The sequence below is a fragment of the Mirounga leonina genome, unplaced genomic scaffold (assembly GCF_011800145.1).
Source record: "Mirounga leonina isolate KUSES-001 unplaced genomic scaffold, KU_Mleo_1.0 Mir_169, whole genome shotgun sequence".
Lineage (NCBI taxonomy): Eukaryota > Metazoa > Chordata > Mammalia > Carnivora > Phocidae > Mirounga > Mirounga leonina.
In genome coordinates this window covers 21,294,485-21,317,656 of record NW_023270431.1, presented here as the reverse complement: position 1 = coordinate 21,317,656, position 23,172 = coordinate 21,294,485, and the positions used below count along the sequence as shown (strand labels likewise).

Sequence of the window (23,172 nt, the reverse complement as noted above, 5' to 3'; positions counted from 1 at the left end):
TTAGGAAGGAAATTTTCAGCTCATTTGAATGGAACACTTTATGATAAAGTAATAACCTTTCGTTACTTAAAGGTGTTAACTGTGAAGGTGAGCTGTGCTTCCCAGTCCTTTCCTTGGCTGTGTACCAGCCCAAAGAGTTACTTTTTATATTAATTAAAAAGTTATATTAGGGCTTCCCTAGCGCAGATGTCTTCACATTACAGCTATTTGCTGCTTCCTATTTTCTTCCAACACACTGTTCCCTTTTGTATTTCAACAGTGATTCAGAATGTTACTCACAGGGCTTCAACTAAATCCCCAGATAAGACTCCCTTTGGAGGAACAATATTAGGTGAGTGGATCTTAGTATCTATACTTACAGTAAGCACGTCAGGCTATTTTTTGATAATAGGGCCCTCATGGAATTTTACACTGTTAGCAGGTCTATTAAATTGATGTTGGTTCATTTCCTTTCAGTACTGAGCATTCTGGCTTGTGTCCATGCTAGGCTAGGAGCCAAGAGGTATTACCTCTAGGAGTGTGTGTTAGAGAAACAACTCTAGCCCACGCCTAGTAGGAACAATGGCACCCATCCTACTTGCCCCATAGCGTTGGTGCAGTTAGGAGGGAGTCCTTGTTGTATCGAACTGCTCTTTTAAAAATTATTAATAATAATGGTATTTTGTTCAATGTATATGTTAAACAGCCATTGTACTATTTTTGATTCTATGGATTAAAAGCCAGAGGATGTTGTAGTTCAGTTCTGAACATTAAAAAAAAAATCTGTTTAAAGTATGATCATATTTTTTTGCCAAAACTTTAGGTTTGAGTTAAAATTGATGAAGCCAAATAAGTGCAGAATTTCATAGTTTCTATTATCTGATGCTCTGAACTTTATGTCATGATGCATTTTCTTTCTCTTACCCTATTCTATTTCCTTGCAGTCCATCTTATTATTCCAGGCCTTAATGAAACCACTGTGAAACTTCCTACATCCATAATGCTTGAGATTTCGGATGCAATCAAGACACAGTTAGGTAAGCAGCAATGTTCCATATTTGAACTTTGTGGTGACTGAGTACTAGCACTGATAATCCTAGGATACCCAAGGAATCTAGCAAATCAGCTGTTTGGGCATCTCAAAGTAAAAAGTAAGGGACAGGCATGTGCATTGTTGATGGGAATGAAAATGGTACACCTGCTGGGGCAAACAGTATGACCATTCCTCAAAAACTCAAGCATAGAACTATGACATGATCCAGCAATTCCACTTCTGTGTATATAACCAAAAGAACTGGAAAAAAGTTATCAAAGAGGTATTTGGACATCTATGTTCACACTAGCATTATTCACAGTAGCTAAAGCATGGAAGCAACTCATGTGTCCATCAACAAATGAATGGGTAGGCACCCCAGTGTTGATAGCAGCATTATCTACAATAACCAAATCATGGAAACAGCCCAAGTGTCCATCAACTGATGAATGGATGAAGATGTGATAGCCATACACAATGAAATATTCCTTGGCTATAAAAAAGAATGAAATCTTGCCATTTGCAACAACATGGATGGAGCTAAGTGAACTAAGAAAGATAATATGATTTCACTCATATGTGGAATTTAGGAAACAGCACACATGAGCAAAGGGGGAAAAAGAGAGAGAGAGAGAGGTAAACCAAGAAACAGACTCTTAACTATAGAGAACAAACTGATGGTTACCAGAGGTGGGGGGGGATGGGTTACATGGGTGATAGGGATTAAGGAGTACACTTGTTGTGACTAGCTCCGTGTGACTAGCACCGGGTGATGTGTGGAGTGTTGAATCACTATATTGTACACCTGAAACTAATAGGATACTGTATGTTAACCAGAATTTAAGTAAAAACTTAAAAAAAAATTAAAAAGTAAAAGTGAAATGAAGGGGTAAGCAAAATGTGGCTATATGTGCAATAGGATATTATTCAGGCTTGAGAAGGAAGGAAATTCTGAAACATGCTACAAGATGGATGAACCTTGAGGACATTAGCTAAGTGAAATAAGCCAGTCACAAAAAGACAAATACTGTGCGATTCCACTTACGTGAGGTACCTGAAGCAGTCAAATTTATACACAGAAAGTATAATGGTGGTTGCTAGGGACTGGAGGGAGGAGGGAAATGGGGAGTTAGGGTTTAATGATATAATTTCACTTTTATAAGATGAGAGTTTTGGAGATGGATGGTGGCAATGGTTGCACAACATTATGAATGTATTTAATATTACTGAAATGTATACTTAAAAAGGTTAATTAAGATCATACATTTTATGTTATGTATATTTTGCCATGATAAAAAAAAATTGGAAAACAGGGGCAGAGAGATTGGAGAGTTGGAAGTATTTATATAAATTACATTCTGTAGGTAAATAGTTATTATATATTATATAAAATATATTTATATTTATTTTAAAAAGTGAACATTTATCAAATTATCCAAGATGTATACCTTTATTTAGGTAAAATTTTCAAATAGAGTGATTGTTAGAAAATTGTTATACTGTCGAGGGGCCATGAGATGTTTTCAATGAGAGCTGATGTAGAGGTCAGATGTGTTAGAATTATTATTTACTTGAGATTGATACTGCCTCCTACTTGTAGAAAGAACTTGATATAATTTCACTGTTTTAAAAACATAACAATTTATGGGGAGACAATCCCAACAAAACCCTTTAAAAGGAGCCCAGGGAAAAATTGCAGTGCTCCCTGGGGTAAATTAGTTGCCGCATTTGAGTATCAAATTAGTCCGGACCCTCTGTCTAGCACAGCATCTCCAGCTTGATGGAGCACGAGAGGCCTGGTGGGCTTGTGAGCCCAGACTGCTCGACCCACCCGCAGAGCTCCTGATTCAGTAGATGAGGTGAGGGACCTGAGAATTTGCCTTTTTAACTAGCACCCAGGAGATACTGAAGCCACTTGCCTGGGCACCATACTTTGAGAACCACCCCTCCACAGTCTCTGGAGATAGTCTTGAGCTATTGATAAATGTGGAAGGAGATGGCATGATGTAGAAATAGAACAAAACTAAAAAATGCAGAATGTTTTCTCCGCATTAGGCACTAGCAAAGAACTTTCACACATATATAAATGAATGTCCACCTTGTGTGGGTGCAGAAATGGACCCCTGGGCCCCTGTGTGGCAACATTCAGTCAACACGTAATTACCAAGTGTTACTCTCTGGCATAACTGCAAGTCGCTGGTACTGTGCTGGTGAGTTACACAGGCACAGGACCTGCCCACACCGGGACCTCAGACTTAATTTCTCCTGACCTGTTTGCTTGTTTGATGGTTACCAGATTGGGGGGGGGGGGGATGGGTTACATGGGTGATAGGGATTAAGGAGTACACTCGTGACTAGCTCCTTGGCAATCAGATTGGAACAGTTTCAAAATGTGAACTCTTAAGTTCTCTTTAGCTGTTAATTTGAGAATTTACCGGAAGAAGCAGGAACAAAACCTTAAGCAAGTAGAAGAGCACTTAATGGATAGACTTAACAGTCCCACCAATTGTAGAAAAATTCTCAGAACTTACACATCATTTTATTAAGATGTGCAAATATTTGCCAGTCTTTGTGATTTTGTGCATCCTTCCATTTTCATTACGAAATATTCATACCTCTTAGTCCCAGAGTGAGTTACCTCCGAGAATGTAGACAAGTGACTGTAGACATCATTTCTTTAATTTGTACATCAGACTCGATCACCTCTTTTTTAGCTATAAAACTGTGACTAAACCCTGCAACATCTAAATGCTGTGCTAAGATCCAGGAACCTTCCAAATTAACTTTTCCTCACCGAAACTATGTTTGGAATCCAGTGCTCCCTTTTCTTGTGCTCACCTCTTCTCTGCCCGGAGCCTATGTGCCTCACCCTGCCCTTGGGAAAACCTTGTTTGGAAGGAGGGAAATAAAAGGAACTGGCCATTCTCTTACTGATGTGATCCCTAATCCATCCAGCAAAACTACAAAATACAGAATTTGTGAAGGAGGTTGAAAATGAGCAGTTTTCCCCAGACCACTACTGTCAGTTTTGAACTGAAGCATGTTTTGTTCTTCAGTCTTGAGTGATATTTCCTAAACTTTTTGGTTTTTGCAAAGTTCTCCACACTATCTTAATACCCATTCAATCTTTGTTTTCTTTAGAGAATAAAACAGTGCATTTGTTTTGTTTTTTGCTTTTATCTTTCTGATACGATTCACTAAAAGCTTTCAGGATTGAGTGTGATCTCAATAAAGAAAAATTGTATGCAAACAGTAAGTATCTTTTTTGACTTGTTTTTCTGTGGAAACACCATCTTAAATTCAACACATGACAAATTTCTTATGCATTGAAGAGCTTGATAGCTAGTATCTTTGAAAATGCCCAGCAAATCCATCAAATATACCACCTTGGCAGAATGTATTTAAAAATTACATTTTAAGTTTACCGTTTTGAATGGAAAGAGATACTGCTTTAATAGTTCTTTATACTAGCAAGGGAGAAATAAACTTTCCTGAAATTATTTAACACTGCAATTCAGAAAAGTACTATTTTTTTTGAGGGGGCGAATCCTAAAAATAATATCCTCATTCCAGTGGGGCCCATCATGGGACATCAAGAAATTAATAGCTTTTGTTCTAAGAACACATGGTGTGAATAATGAGAGAATAATGAGAGAAATAAACAAGAAAGCTAGTATTACACACACCCCTCCCTGGGGCATACAGAGGGTTGGCCAAAGCCAAGACTTAGCCTGCCAAAAATGAAAGGAAACAACTGTGTTGAAAAAAGGTACAGAAGAATCCGAGAGGAAAGGGAATTTCCTGGGTTTTAGGTCATATTCTGGTGGCATTTTACTCTGCTCTTGCCAAGACTGCAGTTGTCCATAGATAGTGTAGGTGAGTGCTTGTGGGTTGGTAAGAGACATAAAGGTGCTCTGATGCAAATTATCTTCCCCATCTACTATTTTTTCTGACATCTGAAATGCCATATTTAGAAATACAGTATGCCTTTGTAAGGAATTAGTGATGTGTAAAGAATACAAATGTCTCTTGGGAAGGTGGTTTACCTTCCCCGCCCCCCCCCCCATTAACAGCCTAATTTTAGGTTAATGTGATTGCCAGCTGAGGGCATGTTTTTAATATAAGGAGCTAAAGCAGAGTAATTCAGAGCATTGTTTGAGAGTATAGAATCTGTATGTTAAAATAAATAAATAGTCCTAGTCAGCCAAGGAAACCACTGAGAATGTAGGCTATTACACAGGAAGAAGAGGATTAGCAAAAGTGTCTTGAGGGAGAAGAGGACCCTGAAAAAGGAAAGAGCACTAAAGAAAAACTTTATAATCTCACACTTTAAAAAAAAAAAAAAACTTCCCATGGTACACTTGAAAATAAGAAGACCAGAGTTCATAAAAATCTGTAATCTAAATGTTTTTTTCCTATGCTAACAATCACAGTGGTTCTAAACAAAATCTGTGACTGCAACAGAAAAATGTTGATTAAATTTAGAAATTTTAAGAATGGAAGTTACCATAAATTTCTACTGGACTGCTGTGTAGTTATTTCAGAGAGTCCCTTCTCTTTATGCCCTGCTTAATTAATTTGAACAATGGTATTTAACATTTCTGTTGTGTAAAAATGCCGTGCAACATCATGTACACATGAATCCAAAACACGCACTTGACCGTTAGATATGGCAAGCACGGTAGCACTTCTGACACCTGTGTCTAGCATCTTAAAACACTCTCGAAAATAATTAGCTCTATGGAAGAATCTATTGTAGACTTCCATAATGCAGACTGAAAACTGATTTACTTCTATTATCATTGTGAAAGGGACGACTTTATAGTTGTCTTTACGTTCTTCAGAAGTAAATAAATATTTTGTAGCCCATGTTAACTGATAAGAAAATGGTCTTTACAACAGTGATGTGAACTACAGAAGGAAGTTAAAAGATGTTCATCCTTTAAGAACTTTGACAGAATTGATTAACTATTGATCTAATCTCAGCAGAGGGCAGCTTTGTCCCCCGGGGGATATGCGGCAGTATCTGGAGACATTTCTGGTTGTCACAGTTGTGGAAGTGCTAATGGAATCCTGTGGATAAAGACCAGAAATCCTGCTAAATGTTCTGTAGTACACAGGAAAGAGCCCCCCGACCTCCAACCTAACAAAAAAAAATTATCCAGCCCAAAATGTCCCTAGTTGAGAAACCCAAGAAGTCCCGTATAGTTCTAGGACTCTAAAAAAATCCCATCTGATTATAATCATTTCAAGTTGACATGATCAGGGTATCTTAAAGATGAATGAATTCTTTCATGCCCCTAGACTTTCAAAATACTGCAAGTAGCTAAATAGCTGAATCAAGTTCATCCTGAGTGCATTTTTGAAATGGGAAATATCTTAATCATTGGGGATTTCTGGTATAGGAATGTGCTTTCTTTGAAAAGAATACCTAAATTTTAGTGCACCTGGGTGGCTCAGTTGGTTAAGAGACTGCCTTCGGCTCAGGTCATGATCCTGGAGTCCTGGGATCGAGTCCGGTGTCGGGCTCCCTGCTCGGCGGGGAGTCTGCTTCGCCCTCTGCCCCTCCCCCCTCTCATGTGCTCTCTCTCATTCTCTCTCTCTGAAATAAATAAATAAAATCTTAAAAAAAAAAAAAGGAAAGAATACCTAAATTTTAGAAGAAAGTTTCCTAAGTAGTTTTCTGAAGAAGCTAAAAGATATGGAAAAAAATCGATTTCATTCACTATGCCGAATTCACACAGAGACCAAAAGAAAAGATCAGTGTTAATGTGTGGCTCAAATGAATAGCTGTTGCTATTTTTTGGTCACAAATATTTTTAAATATCTTAGTTTCCTATGTGAGTTATTTGTTTTTCTAAAGGTTCACTGTCCTAACCTATTGGTTTTGTGTTTTTTTTTTTTACTGTGTATAATAATGGAAAATCTCTATGCATTGTTATTATTTTTAATTAGGAGTACTTGAATACAAAATTCTAGGGAATATTTGCAATACAACCTGTGCTTTCCAGAAACTCTTATTTATGAGTGAGAATGATTTGAGAGTTATCCAAGTATTGAGTTGTGACTTTTTTCTTCATTCCAATGCCAATTTAAATCTTAAAGAATTACCTAGGGTTCATGAGATGGAATTCTGAAGAATCCCTGGTGGAAATGCACAATAAATTTGTTGACTGGCTGGTGGGAAGAATTAAGAGCAATATAGATTTCTTGAAATAATCTGTTACTTGATGATGTTTGAATGAATTATATTTGGGCACTGTGTTATGAAGAAGTGAGGTGAATTGTTTGTTCTCTGGCTTTTTAGCTAAGAATGAAACGTTGGCATTACCTGCTGAATCTAAAACACCAGAGGTAGAAAAATTCCCAGCACAGCCCGTAACAGGTAATGAGATCCATATGTCGTTAACTTCGAGAGAATAAATATTTTTTGAAATGGTAAATGATTGATGAGTTTGTACTTGTTTTCAGTGAAGGGCCACTAGGAGATTAATTTTCATCATAAGCACAAACAATAAGAGATTGTAGATCCTTAATTTAACATTCGGAAAAACAGCTAATGCAGAGGAACTATGGAATCATATGACCTGATGTGTAATATGGAAGCTGTATTTTTCACGCTAAATGAAAGTTGTCACCTCAACATTCTGAAATATTTTTATGCTAAAATATAATACTATGGTTTATGTGCTCTCCTTTTATATGAAGATATGAGCTCATTTTTCATTTCTTTCACAAGTGGTCATTTTAGCAAAATGCCATATTCCCTCCCAAATCCCCAGCTTGATAACTATGAAAGTTCCCTAGAATCATTTAGAACAATTAGAATTAATTGTTCTATGGAAGATTAATAATCCTAGTACAAAGAAATATATAATAGTTTGTTGAAAATCCTTTAAAGAATAAATGCGGGATACATTTTCCCCATAGTTTATTAGCCTTTACTAGCAAACATTCAGGATTTCTTGTCTAAATGAACTGCCTAAGTCCTGCCCACCAGGAACATATTACTCTATGAACCACAGAGTTTTTGCCAGAGCAGTACCACCTCATCCGGAACCCAGTAAAACAAACATCTGGCAAGAATTTCCCCAAATTTGCATTTAGCAAAATATCTCCAATCTAAAGTGAATTTTGTAATCCACAAAATTTCCACAGATTGAAATATCAGTGATATTTACCTTGCACTAAACTCTTGGATTCATAGCCGGTCCAGAAGAGCTAAAGATTGGCAGGAAAATAAAATAACTCGATTTCAAGAAACGTATTCAAGTAGGAATATTTCTGACAGAGTAAGACATATAGGCTCCTACCTACGTGGGAGATGGACCTTCCATCCCCCACCTTCATGGGTGTTGGGACAAAGGAACAAACTATCTAAGATACTGGAATGCTCTATTCAAATAAAATTCTTAGGTAATTTTTCTAATTTCAGTATAATTTGTCAATACAAGAAAAGCATAGGCATGATCCAGTAGACTCCAAGTTATTTTCTGCCCCAAAGATCCTACCCATTTTTCCCATTTATACTTTCTCCTCTCTTGGCACAGCATCTGACGGGAGAGTCTACAGATCTCTTCATTCTCTGCCAAAGCTTCTTCAGAATTTTCCTATACAGAAACACTTAGGCAAACACCATGCCTTATTATTCAGTGTTGTGTTTGTGGCTCACGGGTGAGCATTTGAGTCCTTACTGTAATTACAATCCAGTTCCAAGCTTTGTATGTTGACTGCAGTTTGGAAGAGAGAAATCTTTTGTGTAATCATTCCAAATAAACCTTTTTGCCTTGGGTCACTGTTTTATTTGCCCATTTATTAGTTCATTTAATATTTGTCATATGCTTGCTTACTATACCTCAGACATTGTGCTGAGCCCTGGAAATAATAAGAAAGAAAAAGGCAGGCAAGGAAAAAACTATGATTAATAAGTGCTTTCACCAAGGTCAGCTCACTGCGCTTTTTGGAACACATGGAAAGTGGACCAAGCTCATTGAGGAAGGGTTGGAAGAAGTGTCGGCTCAGGGAGTCCTGAATTAACTTGAAAAGAATTGGTCAATTTAAGTGTCAGTTCCTAATTCTAAAGGGCAACAGAAACACCTTATGATCTTTGGTTGCTTCATTATTTTTACCTGAATTGGTAAAGTTGTCTTTTTTTACCTTCCAGTGACTGAGTCAGTGCCAAGGACCACGAAACCCACTGTGTCCAGCGCATTAGAATTTTCAGAAAAAACACTGGGTAATTCTAAGAATTTTTTTTTCTTAAATAACTCCCAATGCTCATAGAAACAAAAAGTAACCCCAATGCCTTAGTTCCCCCCTACCTTTTATTTCCCCCCTTTACTAGCAGTCGTTAACTTTCCTATTTCTTGGACCAATTCCATTACAGAGTTAACAACAGGCCTTGATCCTGGTGACTGATATTCTAGGCAGCTCGGGATGCTAGATGCTGACTACACACAGCTTTTACCAGTCTCTTGGGATGTATAGAAAAAACTCAGAATGCCAGTCTTTTAAGCCACAAATCTTGGAGGGGTGGGGGAAACCTGGAAATCTGGACTGTGTTTGTGCTTTCTGTTTATTGCAGTAGGCTTCCCTAGTCTTGTGTGCACTAAACTTGAGGAGATTCCCCCAAAGTGTCCTGCTTTTTAATAAGAATTTCATGTCATGCAAGTTAACTGCTGCTTGGCCCAAAAGAGTCTTGCTTTGTTGTCTTCTGCTGGAAAAAAAAAGCAGCATGCGTGCTGTTTTGTACTCGTGATGTTGATCCTCCATGCCACATCACGCACTTTGAAACTATACCTTCACATTTTAACAGCTATATGAAGCTTTTCCCGGGGGAGCCAGCTATTTCCATGAAGGCATCAGCTGCCCTGTGCACACTGTGTTATGAGCATGCTTCCCATGATTAAGTGTGAGCCCTAGTGTCAAATCCTGCCTCGGGGAGTTGCTGACCGAATTCTTCTTTATTTTAGTTCTCAGCGAAAGGACCCCGGAAACCCTGCAAACTATTCTAATACCTAGGTTTGAATTGCCACTGAGCACTCTAGGTAAAAATTATTAAACATTACAGCGTGTTATTACCTTGAAAATTTTATGCATGCTAAAAGAAATCCTTAGGCTAATTCATTCATATTTATCTCCTCATAGGAAAGAAGGGACACATGGTTTATAGAACAATAAGCTCCCCAACACTAAGCCCTTAACTGTTATTAAATATTTATAATTTAGAATCCTGGAGAGTCTTTATGACAAATCTTTTGGGGGTTTTTCTTTTTGGTGATTGTATTTTGATATTATATTTGATTCTTTTTATTCAAAACCATTGTGTCACTGAATAAACTATTTTCTATACTTTTCCTAAATATCTTTTTACTCAGTTGTTTCTCCAGATGGAGAAGATATGTTTATGTTATTTTGGCAGACTGTTTATTAGAATTTGAGTGCAATATCAAAAATTGTTGGAGTGGGAGCTTAAATATAATGCTGTGTAATTACTGAAAGTCTATTTTCCATTAGATGGACATTTTTTAGTTCAGATGTGTTTGGTGCTTGATTTGAGTTCAAAGGAAATATATGTAAGGGCACACATACACATGACTAAAGAAATTAGGAAAGTATAAGGGTGAAAAGAACAATCCAAATTCTTCAAATTTAGTAGCTTGATTATAAAAAATAGAAAAAGAAGTTTATTATAGTATCCAGCATCAAAACCACAAGAGTAAGAAATACTACTAACAATACCTTACTTGACATAAGCAATTTGCCTTTTTGTGTTTGTTTTTTGTTTTTGTGAGCTTGAGATTTTGAAAAATCTTTTCTGTTACTCATACCTCAGGTTATAACATTTGTTATGTGTTTCATTGCAGCTCCGAAAAGGCTTCCAGAATTTCCTCAGGCAAATACACCCTTTCCCTTTGAGAAGCCTGAGGGCACTCTGGGTAATAGTAACACCTTAAAGCTGGCGTTAAGATAGGGTGGTGATGGCTTAATTCTGTAGGAAACGCTTACTGGATCCTATCTTAGCAAACCTCAATGAACTGATGAATTCCGTTAACTCAGCCAAACAAGGGGTTGATGTAAAAACAAACAGAAAAACGCTATTTGATTTTTATACTTATGTAATAATCATAAGTATGTTAATTTTATACAGGTTCGGGGTTTATCCTGAAAAATGTTGAAAGTATGACACTGAACTCTGGTTTCTCTTTTTTTAAAAGAAATCAGGCCTGAGCCGAAACCAAGAGTTGGGCACTTAACTGACTTCGCCACCCAGGCACCCCCAAAATCTGGTCTCTTTCTGATCACTAATCAAATGCTCTCTGGATAGATGCATATTGATTTCTTGATATAAAATGACTTTGGATTGGATTAGCATGTGCTTTTTTATTGCAAGCTTCTGGTAGTCATTTAACCATACCAGCAACCTATTTCTGTCCCTTTCTCTTCTCCAAAAAACAAAACAAAGCAGAAAACAAAACAAAACAAAAACCTTCAATGAATTCCATTTCTTTTTGCTGTAGCTTCGAGTGAAAAGCCATGGATTGTGCCTACAAGTAAAACATCTGAAGATTCCAAACTTCTCCCACCTCAAACTGGTAATTTCATTCTTTTTTAAAAATAGATTGGACCAACAGTATTGAATAACTTGTTTTTATTTTTATAGTTTCCCTAGTTGATTATCAAAATACTTGTAGTAAATGGTAAAGCTATAATCCATTCTTGATACTTAGGGGAATATCATGTTTTTCTCAATGCGAAAGCAAAATGGTTTTGTATTTGTTTTAAAAATCTGTGTTTTAATGTCTGGATAGATAATTGGAAGTGTGGCTAGAAGATAAACTGTGAATTGGTTCATGGATTTTCTAGAGACCTCTTATGACATTGAGAACAGCAACAAAAATAACATATCGTGGGTCTGACTTAGCAATATCAGCTTAATTTCTCCCTTGTAGATAGATACTTGCTTTTTTTCCAACAAAAATATTCAGTGAACATTTGAGAGCTCACTATGTGCAAGCTATTGCTAAATCCTAAAATCTGTAAGCATATTTTGATATGGAGGAAAGACCACAGGTCCTGGCATTAATAATGGACCTTGATTCTAGTTCTGGCTTTCCCATTAACAATATATTTGAGCTCTTTTTCTCTACTGTCCTGGGTCTTAGTTTGTTCTTTTGTAAACTGTGGCAATTGGCTTTTTTTTCTCCCGAGAATTCCATGTTCCACCACTAAAACTGATGAGGGAGACAACTTCCCCTTAAACATATTTCCTTACTTAAAAAGTCCTCTTTTGTACATCTTTTCTTTGCTGTCTAGCAGACAACTAAAAAGAATGATAAGCATGTGAGAATTATAAGAAAACCTCAGAAACCACTTCGGGTGATTACTTCTATGACTTTTGTTTTACTTGTTTGCATTTTAATTTTTGTGAACCTTCTAGTTGTGATGTTTTGAGTAAAAATTATGTAGTACGTAATGTGGTTGGAAGTTCATGTAATGAAGTTAAGCACACTGACATTTGGTGGTATTCCCCAGAAAGGATTCCAGCAGAGGACTGGTTTGAGAAAGAGTGAGAATGTGCCTTCAGATTTTAGTCAAATTATTCTTTCTCTGTTACATGTGATGGGCTCAGATCTCAGCAAAAGATAAAAGGATGGCACCACATGAAGTAAGCATGTCTATTAGAGTCTCTCCTTTCAAGTGGGAAAACACTTGAAAGTTGGCTATGGTTGTCAACCAATCCAGAGAAGTCTCAAATTGGGTCTTTCTAAGCCTTCATTCCCCTAGTCACTGACCCTGAAAACCAAATGCAATTACTTAATGTGGGTGCAAAAATATCTTCAGCATTTCAGGTCACCTGAATGTAAACTCTGGGTTCGGGGTAGAGTTTCATACTGAGCCATCCCACAGGCACAGCTGTGCCGTGATTACGGGGCAACACCTAGTCTGTGGACCTGTGTGACGGCTTATCTGCTGCACTGTGCCGTGCCTGGCCTGACTTCCATATCATTCGTGAGGGCGACAGCTCTCAAACCAAGCTAAACTAGATGAACTCTTAGGTCCCTTTCATCTCTTAGCTTTTGGGTTATTAACCTTGGGGGCATAGGGTCAGCTAGGTTTCCCTTGAGCAGCCTGTAGTTTTTTGGTGTCTACGATTATTCAAGAGTGAACTGACCAAAACCTCAAGGAAACCACTTATGAAATGTGAATGCCTGAGTTGAACCAAGCTTTGGGGAGTGAGAATATGTTGGGAAGTGAGGATTGTAGGGTTACAAAGAGACAAAGATGGCGGGGATTAAAGATCTTAATAAAGGGAAGGTTCCTTTGCCTCCAGTTCCAGAAAAGGAATATTCTGGTCTTGCTCTGACGGAGTATGAATAGTGGCTCATACAGCAGGAAGCACTTGCATTATTCAGTTACCTCACTACTGCCAGAGCATACTTAGACTCCCAGAGAACTCACAACTACTGACTGCCAACCCCCTCGGGATGAAGTGTTGGGGCTTGTCATGGGCTGTAACAGTTCAGGAGGCAATGATTTCAGGCATGAGCATTGGCCCTAGAAACTTCCTAGCCTTCCCTCACAACATTTAAATTTTATACTTCTACTAAGTATGATCCCTTAGGCCAGAAGCATTGGTATCCCTGGGGAACTTGTTAAAAAGGCAGAATCTTGGGCTCTACTCCAAAACTATTGAATCAGGATCTGCTTTTTAAACAAGATCTCCAGGTAATTGCTATGAACAGTAAAGTTTGAGAAGCACCACTTTATCTAGTCTATAATAGTTCACATGGTGTAGGTAAGAATCATCAAATGTGGTCAATTATAGGATGAGAGGCATCAAGTCAATATAAGATTAGTTTCTCAAAGTGGGTGATTAAGTATCTCTTGTTACTACTAATACACACAATGCTTCTATCTCTTACATAAGTGTTCTGTGGCCTCTTCTTACTTGTTAAATTTCAAATTAAAACTTATCCTATATACTGTGGTTTGATAAATTGATATATTCATGGCATCCTTTCATTCATTTCAGCCTTTCCTGTTTCTTGTGATTGATTTTGTGTGAATTTATATGTGTACTGTTTCTATTTCCTAGTTTCAGTGTATATGATTATTTTACTTTCCACTTACCATGGTTTCCTAATGCAACTGTTTTTAGAAATTAAGAAGAGAGAGAGGTAGAGATAGTACTGGAATGCTGGTCCATAAAACTATTGGTCCCATTTTTAGTTGTTGTATCCTTTGAAGAAATGATATATTTTAGCTGGTATGAATGAACTAAATGAACATTTTGTTTTCTCTGTTGGGATACAGTGTATCTAGACTTACTGTATCAATTCCCTTCAGCCAAAGACCACTAGAACCACACCTGTTTTTGAACAAAGTTAGTATTTACTCATTGCAACAATAGAGAATGCAGAGCATGAGAAACTGTGGGATCTCTTGGTAAGAGGGTGCTGGAGAGGACTTATTGTGGGACGTGGCCTTGTTTTAGGTGATTGTGGGGAGGGTCCAAGGAAATGATGCTTTGCTCTGGAATGGCTGCTCCCAGAAAGTAGGAGTAATTCTATTACTGAATATCGTAATTCTTAACTAGAAGTGAAGAAGAACAGAGTGAAGCAAAGTTGTGATTGGTAAATTCATATTAGCCAGAATGTGGGGACAGTAATTTTTGTGTTCATGCATTTGTGTTCCACACAATTACAGAGGGTATTGTTTTGGCTTGATCCATCTTGGTCACTAAGTGGTCTAGTCTGATGTTTGTGTTCTTTCAAATTGTTAATGCTCAGCAGGAGAACACCACAACCTAGGTGTGGGTGCCAGGCCAGCTCCTGGATGCCAGGGACTGCTTTTCTCTTTGTCAACCATTAAGTGTGATTTATCAACACCTCTTGTAAAACTCATTTTGCTTCGGCACTGCTGGATTTGTGTTTTCCACATTTACTTCATATTTTGTATCAAATCCTCAGAATTTATGCTCTCAAAAAGATGTCTATGTTACTTTTGGATATAAAAAGCTGTATGGAAATTCTAACTTGCATGCTGATTATTGAAATCCCTAGGTCATCTCAACAACTGATGAAAGAGTGGGACAGGGTATTTGGAATTTGGAATATCCCAGAAAATCTGAGAAGGGTAGCCATCAAACATACTCTTCCCTACTTTTAGCCTACTTGCCCTAATCTTTCATTAGTGCTGCATTTTGTGATCTCATTATTTGATATTGTATTTTGTATTAAGCCTTCTCTAAAGTATGTTTAAGTAGGATTGATTGATTTTTTTATTCCCTTAGCAAATCAAATTTTAAAGTTTAGAAAGGAGATCATAAAAATCTGCTCTATAATTATATACCAGAATATATACTACTTTAAAGATTTTTTAAAAAGATTTTGTTTATTTGAGAGAGAGAGATTGAACATAAGTGGGGGGAGGAGCAGAAGAAGAGGGATAAGCAGATTTCATGCTGAGCGTGGATCCCACAACCCTGAGATCATGACCTGAGCCAAAATGAAGAGTTGGACACTTAACCAACTGAGCCACCCAAGTGCCCCTGGAAAATAGACGACTTCTTCTTTTATTTTATTTTATTTTATCATGTTATGTTAATCATCATACATTACATCATTAGTTTTTGATGTAGTGTTCCATGATTCATTGTTTGCGTATAACACCCTGTGCTCCATTCAGTACATGCCCTCTTTAATACCCATCACCAGGCTAACCCATCCCCCCACCCCCCTCCCCTCTAGAACCCTCAGTTTCTTTCTCAGAGTCCATAGTCTCTCATGGTTTGTCTCCCCCTCTGATTTCCCCCCCTCATTTTTGCCTTCCTGCTATCTTCTTTTCTTTTCTTTTTTTTTTTTTTAACATATAATATATTATTTGTTTCAGAGGTACAGGTCTGTGATTCATCAGTCTTACACAGTTCACAGTGCTCACCATAAGCACATACCCTCCCCAATGTCTATCACCCAGCCACCCCATCCCTCCCACCCCCCCACCACTCCAGCAACCCTCAGTTTGTTTCCTGAGATTAAGAATTCCCCATATCTGTGAGATCATATGATACATGTCTTTCTCTGATTGACTTATTTCAGTCAGCATAATACCCTCCAGTTCCATCCATGTCATTGCAAATGGCAAGATTTCATTCCTTTTGATGGCTGAATAATATTCCATTGTATATATATAACCACATCTTCTTTACCCATTCATCTGTCACTGGACATCTTGGCTCTTTCCATACTTTGGCTATTGTGGACATTGCTGCTATAAACATAGGGGTGTACATATCCCTTTGGATCCCTACATTTGTATCTTTGGGGTAAATACCCAGTAGTGCAATTGCTGGGAAATATGGTAGCTCTATTTTCAACTTTTTGAGGAACCTCCATACTGTTTTCCAGAGTGGCTGCACCAGCTTGCATTCCCACCAACAGTGTAGGAGGGTTCCCCTTTCTCCGCATCCCCACCAACATCTGTCGTTTCCTGACTTGTTAATTTTAGTGATTCTGACCAGTGTGAGGTGGTATCTCATTGAGGATTTGATTTGGATTTCCCTGATGCCAAGTGATGTTGAGCGCTTTTTCATGTGCCTGTTGGCCATTTGGATGTCTTCTTTGGAAAAATGTCTGTTCATGTCTTCTGCCCATTTCTTGATTGGATCATTTGTTGTTTGGGTGTTGAGTTTGATAAGTTCTTTATACATTTTGGATACTAGCTCTTTATCTGATATGTCATTTGCAAATATCTTCTCCCATTTTGTAGGTTGTCTTTTGTTGACTGTTTCTTTTGCTGTGCAAAAGCTTTTTATCTTGATGAAGTCCCAATAGTTCATTTTTGCCCTTGCTTCCCTTGCCTTTGGCGATGTTTCTAGGAAGAAGTTGCTGCGGCTGAGGTTGAAGAGGTTGCTGCCTGTGTTCTCCTTTAGGATTTTGTTGGACTCCTGTCTCACATTGAGGTTTTTCAACCATTTTGAGTCTATTTTTGTGTGTGGTGTAAGGAAATGGTCTAGTTTCATTCTTCTGCATGTGGCTGTCCAATTTTCCCAACACCATTTGTTGAAGAGACTGTCTTTTTTCCATTAGACATTCTTTCCTGCTTTGTCGAAGATTAGTTGACCATAGAGTTGAGGGCCCATTTCCGGGCTCTCTATTCTGTTCCATTGATCTGTGTGTCTGTTTTTGTGCCAGTACCATACTGTCTTGATGATGACAGCTTTGTAAGAGAGCTTGAAGTCCGGAATTGTGATGCCACCAGCTTTGCTTTCCTTTTTCAATATTCCTCTGGCTATTCAGGGTCTTTTCTGTTTCCATACAAATTTTAGGATTATTTGTTCCATTTCTTTGAAAAAAGTGGATGGTATTTTGATAGGGATTGCATTAAATGTGTAGATTGATCTAGGTAGCATTGACATCTTCACAATATTTGTTCTTCCAATCCATGAGCATGGACCATTTCTCCATTTCTTTGTGTCTTCCTCAATTTCTTTCATGAGTATTTTATAGTTTTCTGAGTATAGATCCTTTGCCTCTTTGGTTAGATTTATTCCTAGGTATCTTATGGTTTTGGGTGCAATTGTAAATGGGATCGACTCCTTAATTTCTCTTTCTTCTGTCTTGTTGTTGGTGTATAGGAATGCCACTGATTTTTGTGCATTGATTTTATATCCTGCCACTTTACTGAATTCCTGTATGAGTTCTAGCAGTTTTGGGGTAGAGTCTTTTGGGTTTTCCACATAAGGTATTGTATCATCTGCAAAGAGTGAGAGTTTGACTTCTTCTTTGCCGATTCATATTCCTTTTATTTCTTTTTGTGGTCTGATTGCTGTGACTAGGACTTCTAATACTATGTTGAATAGCAGTGGTGATAGTGGACATCCCTGCCGTGTTCCTGACCTTAGGGGGAAATCTCTCAGTTTTTCTCCATTGAGAATGATATTCGCTGTGAGTTTTTCATAGATGGCTTTTATGGTATTGAGGTATGTACCCTCTATCCCTATACTCTGAAGAGTTTTGATCAAGAAAGGATGCTGTACTTTGTCAAATGCTTTTTCTATATCAATGAGAGGATCATATGGTTCTTGTTCTTTCTTTTATTAATGTATTGTATCACATTGGTTGATTTACGAATGTTGAACCAACCTTGCAGCCCAGAGATAAATCCCACTTGGTCATGGTGAATAATCCTTTTAGTGTACTGTTGGATCTTACTGGCTGGTATTTTGGTGAGAATTTTTGCATCCATGTTCATCAAGGATATTGGTCTGTAATTCTCCTTTTTGATGAGGTCTTTGTCTGAAAGAACAGCAAATAAAGCCTAAACCCAGCAGGAGAACAGAAATAATAAAGATCAGATGAAATAGAAACCAAAAGAACAGTAGAACAGATCAGTGAAACTAGGAGCTGGTTCTTTGAAAGAATTAACAAGATTGATAAACCCCTGGCCAGACTTATCAAAAAGAAAAGAGAAATGACCCAAATAAATAAAATCATGAATGAAAGAGGAGAGATCACAAGTAACACTAAAGAAATACAATTATAAGAACATATTATGAGCAACTATATGCCAGCAAATTAGATAATCTGGAAGAAATGGATGCATTCCTAGAGATGTATCAACTACCAAAACTGAACCAGGAAGAAATAGAAAACTTGAACAGACCTATAACCACTAAGGAAACTGAAGCAGTAATCAAAAATCTCCCAACAAACAAAAGCTCAGGGCCAGAAGGCTTCCCAGGGGAATTCTACCAAACATTTAAAGAAGAACTAATACCTATTATTCTGAAACTGTTCCAAAAAAATAGAAATGGAAGGAAAACTTCTAAACTCATATTATGAGGCCACCATTACCTTGAGCCCTAAACCAGACAAAGACCCATGGAATATATAGTTCTCTTTTTTTTTTTTTATTCATGAGAGACAGAGAGAAAGAGGCAGAGGGAGAAGCAGGCTCCCAAGGCCAGAGAGCCCAATGCGGGACTCGATCCCAGGGCCCCGGGATCATGACCTGAGCCGAAGACAGTCGCCCAACCAACTGAGCCACCCAGGTGCCCCGGAATATATACTTCTTAAAATAAGTTCTATATTAAAAGAAAGTTGCCCACATTTTAGAAATACTTAAGTGCTTGTAACAGTCGTTCAGAAAAGTATATTTTTCTGATCTTGCAATAGAATTGGTCTTAAGTTCTATTGGTAAGTAGCCAGTTGACTGATTTCTGTGTTACTATAGAGTGAGTTCTAGAAGAGCTCTCAGTACCTTCCACTCCCCACAAAGAATTCTGCATTTGCATGCATGTACATGTACTGGTTGGATTACCTCTTTACTGGAGTAATACAGTTTTGTATTTGGACAAATTTGTATTTTTTTTCTATTAAGAGATTCAAAGGGTTGTATATATACCATCATATTGATCCTCCAGAAGTCCCTGGAAGTAAAGAGAGCTATCATTTTCTTTTAAGGAGATAAGTAAGTTGCTTGCCCCTGAATGGGCAGAGGAGCAAAAACTAGATCCTCATTCATTTCTTTCCTAAGCTTCTCTCTAACAAACTACTCCAAGAGTGAAACAATATCCTACAGCTTGCTTTGAAATTTTTTGTTGAACAGCTTCCCAACAGTTAATTAAATGTTATTAGGGCCGGGTGCCTTCTAGATTTTTAAGAAACATTAAGTGGTCTGTGAGAAAAGCTGGCCAGTTTCAGAAGTTCAATCTTATTGCAAATGTGATCACTAACCTGTGAACTATATTTATTTTTTATTTATTTTTAAAGATTTTTTATTTATTTATTTGACAGAGAGAGAGAGAGACAGTGAGAGAGGGGACATAAGCAGGGCGAGTGGGAGAGGGAGAAGCAGGCTTCCCACGGATTGGGGAGCCCGATGAGGGGCTCGATCCCAGGACCCTGGGACTATGACCTGAGCCGAAGGCAGACACCTAACGACTGAGCCACCCAGGCGCCCCTAATCTGTGAACTATAGAGTCAGACAAAGCTGGGCTAATAACCAACTCAACTATTTAGCAGTTATGTGATGTAGACAAGTGATTTAACCTCTTAGAGCCTCAGTTTCCCCACCTATAAAATGGAAATAATATATTATTTATAATATATAGTATAACAACAAATTACTAAAAAGAAAGGAAGGAAGAAGGAAGAGAGAAAATAAAAAAACTAAGCTCACATATATATAAGCATCTCAAATGATTCTTGGGTCTTCATTTGACTTGTTTAAACATTTTTTTTTACAAAGAATGGAAAGGGTATGTACATTGTTATTTAAAGAGACTCTGCCCCCCCCATGGAATGGTCTGATGTCCTATTCACCCCACGGCACGAATGTATCACACAGCCACACTTTGGAGTTAGAGTGGCAGCCTTAATCATTCTATAAACTCTGAGACCCTTTCTAGGCTCAGGGAGTAAAATGATGCATGACCAATGGGCTGTGTTTTTCCATGGGCATCAGAGGAGGGAGAAGCAGCATAAATGCTGTGTCTATATCATACCACAGCTGGGGCACATGCATGATTTCTAAGTCCCTTTATATCATGGGGGGATGGAAATCAGCATTTTGTTTCTGGCTTCATAATGTCATCAGTGTTAAGCCTCCTTAACTTCCTTGATCATCCCCTTAAAAAGACCATCACTCAGTCCCAGGAAAGATTTAAAGCCCAATTCAAACAAAGAAAATGGTTTCTTTTTATAACCCACGATGATTCAACATGTTTACTTTCATCCTTAGAAAACTCTCCTGCTTGTTCTTTCCCCAGTGTGTCCAGAATAACTGATTTTTCCCTCCAAATGTACTGTGACTTATTACTAAGATGACTCCTTCTTCTGACATAATTCCTTCCCCTTGAACAATAAACAGTTCTCTTTAGAGACTTGCCCTTGACAAGGGAGTCCGAACTGAGAACGGTCCGCCTCAGTCTCTTCATTCGAATCCACTTTGGGAATCCACTAATTATTTTCAGTACTCTGTAGAACTTCAGTAAATTACAATATGCACATAAGCTCTCTACATCATTTAAAGAGCTGAAAGCTGAATGACCAGCACACCCGAGGAATGGTATACTGGTTGGAAAGTTGTGGCCACAGGTGGTTTGCTCGGAGTGGTTGAAAAGAGATTGAACTCTATCTGCATTGGATCTTACTGCCTCCTTGTGAGGTGTTGATGAGTGCGGATCTGGCCCACCCAACTGGATGAAGCCCTAGAGAGGAGAAGAAGTAGGGATGAGTTGTGGTGTTGATGCTTTGAGAGTCGGAAAATAGGATTCGAAGGCAGCAGATGGTTTTCAGATTCGCTTTGAGATTTACAGCCTCAGCCTTTGGTTTTGCTTTAGGAGCATTTTCTTGTAGGCACTATTTTCACAAATTTCAAGGCCAACCAGAGAGGTATTTTATTTTTCCACGAACTGAGGAAAGCATTATTTATTTATTTCAGTGGTACTGAGAACTCTGTGTGTTGTGTTCATAAATGCTTTTCTCGTCTACCTATTTATTGATAGTCCTGTGGTATTTTCCCATTGCTCCTTCATATACATTTTTAGGATTCTATTTCCATGGCAGGGGATGGCCACATAAGCATGTGGCAGGTGATTAATTGTGTAGTAGAGGAAGAGATCTGTGTGCATACATATGTGTATCATAAGATAATTAAAGGGGCCTATTCATTTATTTTCATTTGTCCTAAGAGCATAGACTACCCAGCTATCAAAACCACTGTTATTTGTTCACTATAATGGCCATCTTGCAGATCAACTCTATTCTATTAATTAATAAAATATTTATTTTTATTAATTTTATCGTGTTTCTATCATGTACCAGACTCTGGGGTAAAATAAACCTTCGGTGCTTAATGAGCATGACTGATGCAATTTCTGTCCTAATGAGATTGTTCATCTAAGAATTTGGTTAAAAAGGAAAGTCTTTCACATGGTTACCAATATTCATGGAATTTGAATAAAATAAATTGATAAATTCTTGGTAATTGGAAATGCCTTATCTGTGTGCCATCATATGTTTCCAGAGCAAGACCAGAGCATTTTTATGATGGAATTTGCATCTAATCAGTTTTTACAAACTAAAAATATACAGCCAACAACACATAATCTAACAATGTGGTTTTAGGAAGTTGTGAGCAAATGAGCAAATGGTAGTATGCCTTACTTCATACTAATACTTTCTCTGAAAAATACAAAAGTAAAATTTGGTTATTAGTCATTACTGTTTTTTGAAAGACAGTTAATAATTGCTTTTTCTAACCTTTGAATTGAACTACCTATTTTACTTGCATTAGATTGGTTCTGCAACTTTTGGTCCCATTTATGATCTGTGAATGCAAGATTAGAGAATGTGCTTAACGTCACATGGGAGCATTTCATCCACTGAAGTAAAGTGGTGATAGAAGATGTTTGCCTCTAAACAATAATGCATCATAGCATGTAGAGTGTCTACAAATAGACGGGTTTGCTCTAAACTCTTAGCTATCACTTTCATAGCTGGAGTAGCCTTTTAAAAAGCCAGGGATCGGGGCACCTGGGTGGCTCAGTTGGTTAAGCAACTGCCTTCAGCTCAGGTCATGATCCCGGGGTCCTGGGATCGAGTCCCGCATCGGGCTCCCTGCTCTGCGGGGAGCCTGCTTCTCCCTCTCCCACTCCCCCTGCTTGTGTTCCCTCTCTCACTGTGCCTCTCTCTGTCAAATAAATAAATAAAGCCAGGGATGTCTAACCATTTCACACATTTTACTCTGGTATAGAAGTACTCTGGAATTTTGGGGGCACCTGGTGGCTCAGTCGTTAAGCGTCGGCCTTCGGCTCAGGTGATGATCCCAGGGTTCTGGGATCGAGTCCCGCATCGGGCTCCCTGCTCTGCCAGGAGCCTGCTTCTCCCTCTCCCACTCCCCCTGCTTGTGTTCCCTCTCTCACTGTGTCTCTCTCTGTCAAATAAATAAATAAATAAATAAATAAATAAATAAATAAAGTACTCTGGAATTTTGTAAAGAAATCAAGAGCTGTTGATTTTTAGAGAAGTCCATTTTTGACACTCTTTTCTCTTCCAACATCTATTACTTCAAAGTCAAAAAAGCATGTTTAACCCATGAGCCAAGCGAGGTGGTGGGGTGTCTCTCAAAGCTGCCCAAACAACATAAAACTG

General features: G+C 38.0%; 1 protein-coding gene across 24 annotated transcripts in view; it reads left to right on the top strand.

Annotated features, from left to right (window-relative positions):
• ABI3BP (ABI family member 3 binding protein) overlaps positions 1–23,172 on the top strand; it is a 240,050-nt gene that overhangs the window by 108,272 nt on the left and 108,606 nt on the right. For 22 of the 24 annotated variants that reach the window (XM_035015259.1, XM_035015250.1, XM_035015246.1 and 19 more), the window contains exons 8-14: positions 260–331; positions 924–1,016; positions 7,320–7,397; positions 9,177–9,248; positions 9,985–10,059; positions 10,879–10,950; positions 11,533–11,607. In XM_035015259.1, the coding sequence (XP_034871150.1) occupies positions 260–331; positions 924–1,016; positions 7,320–7,397; positions 9,177–9,248; positions 9,985–10,059; positions 10,879–10,950; positions 11,533–11,607 (537 nt within the window). The remainder of the gene's footprint in view (positions 1–259; positions 332–923; positions 1,017–7,319; positions 7,398–9,176; positions 9,249–9,984; positions 10,060–10,878; positions 10,951–11,532; positions 11,608–23,172) is intronic. The other 2 variants (XM_035015258.1, XM_035015265.1) reach the window with 1 other exon arrangement.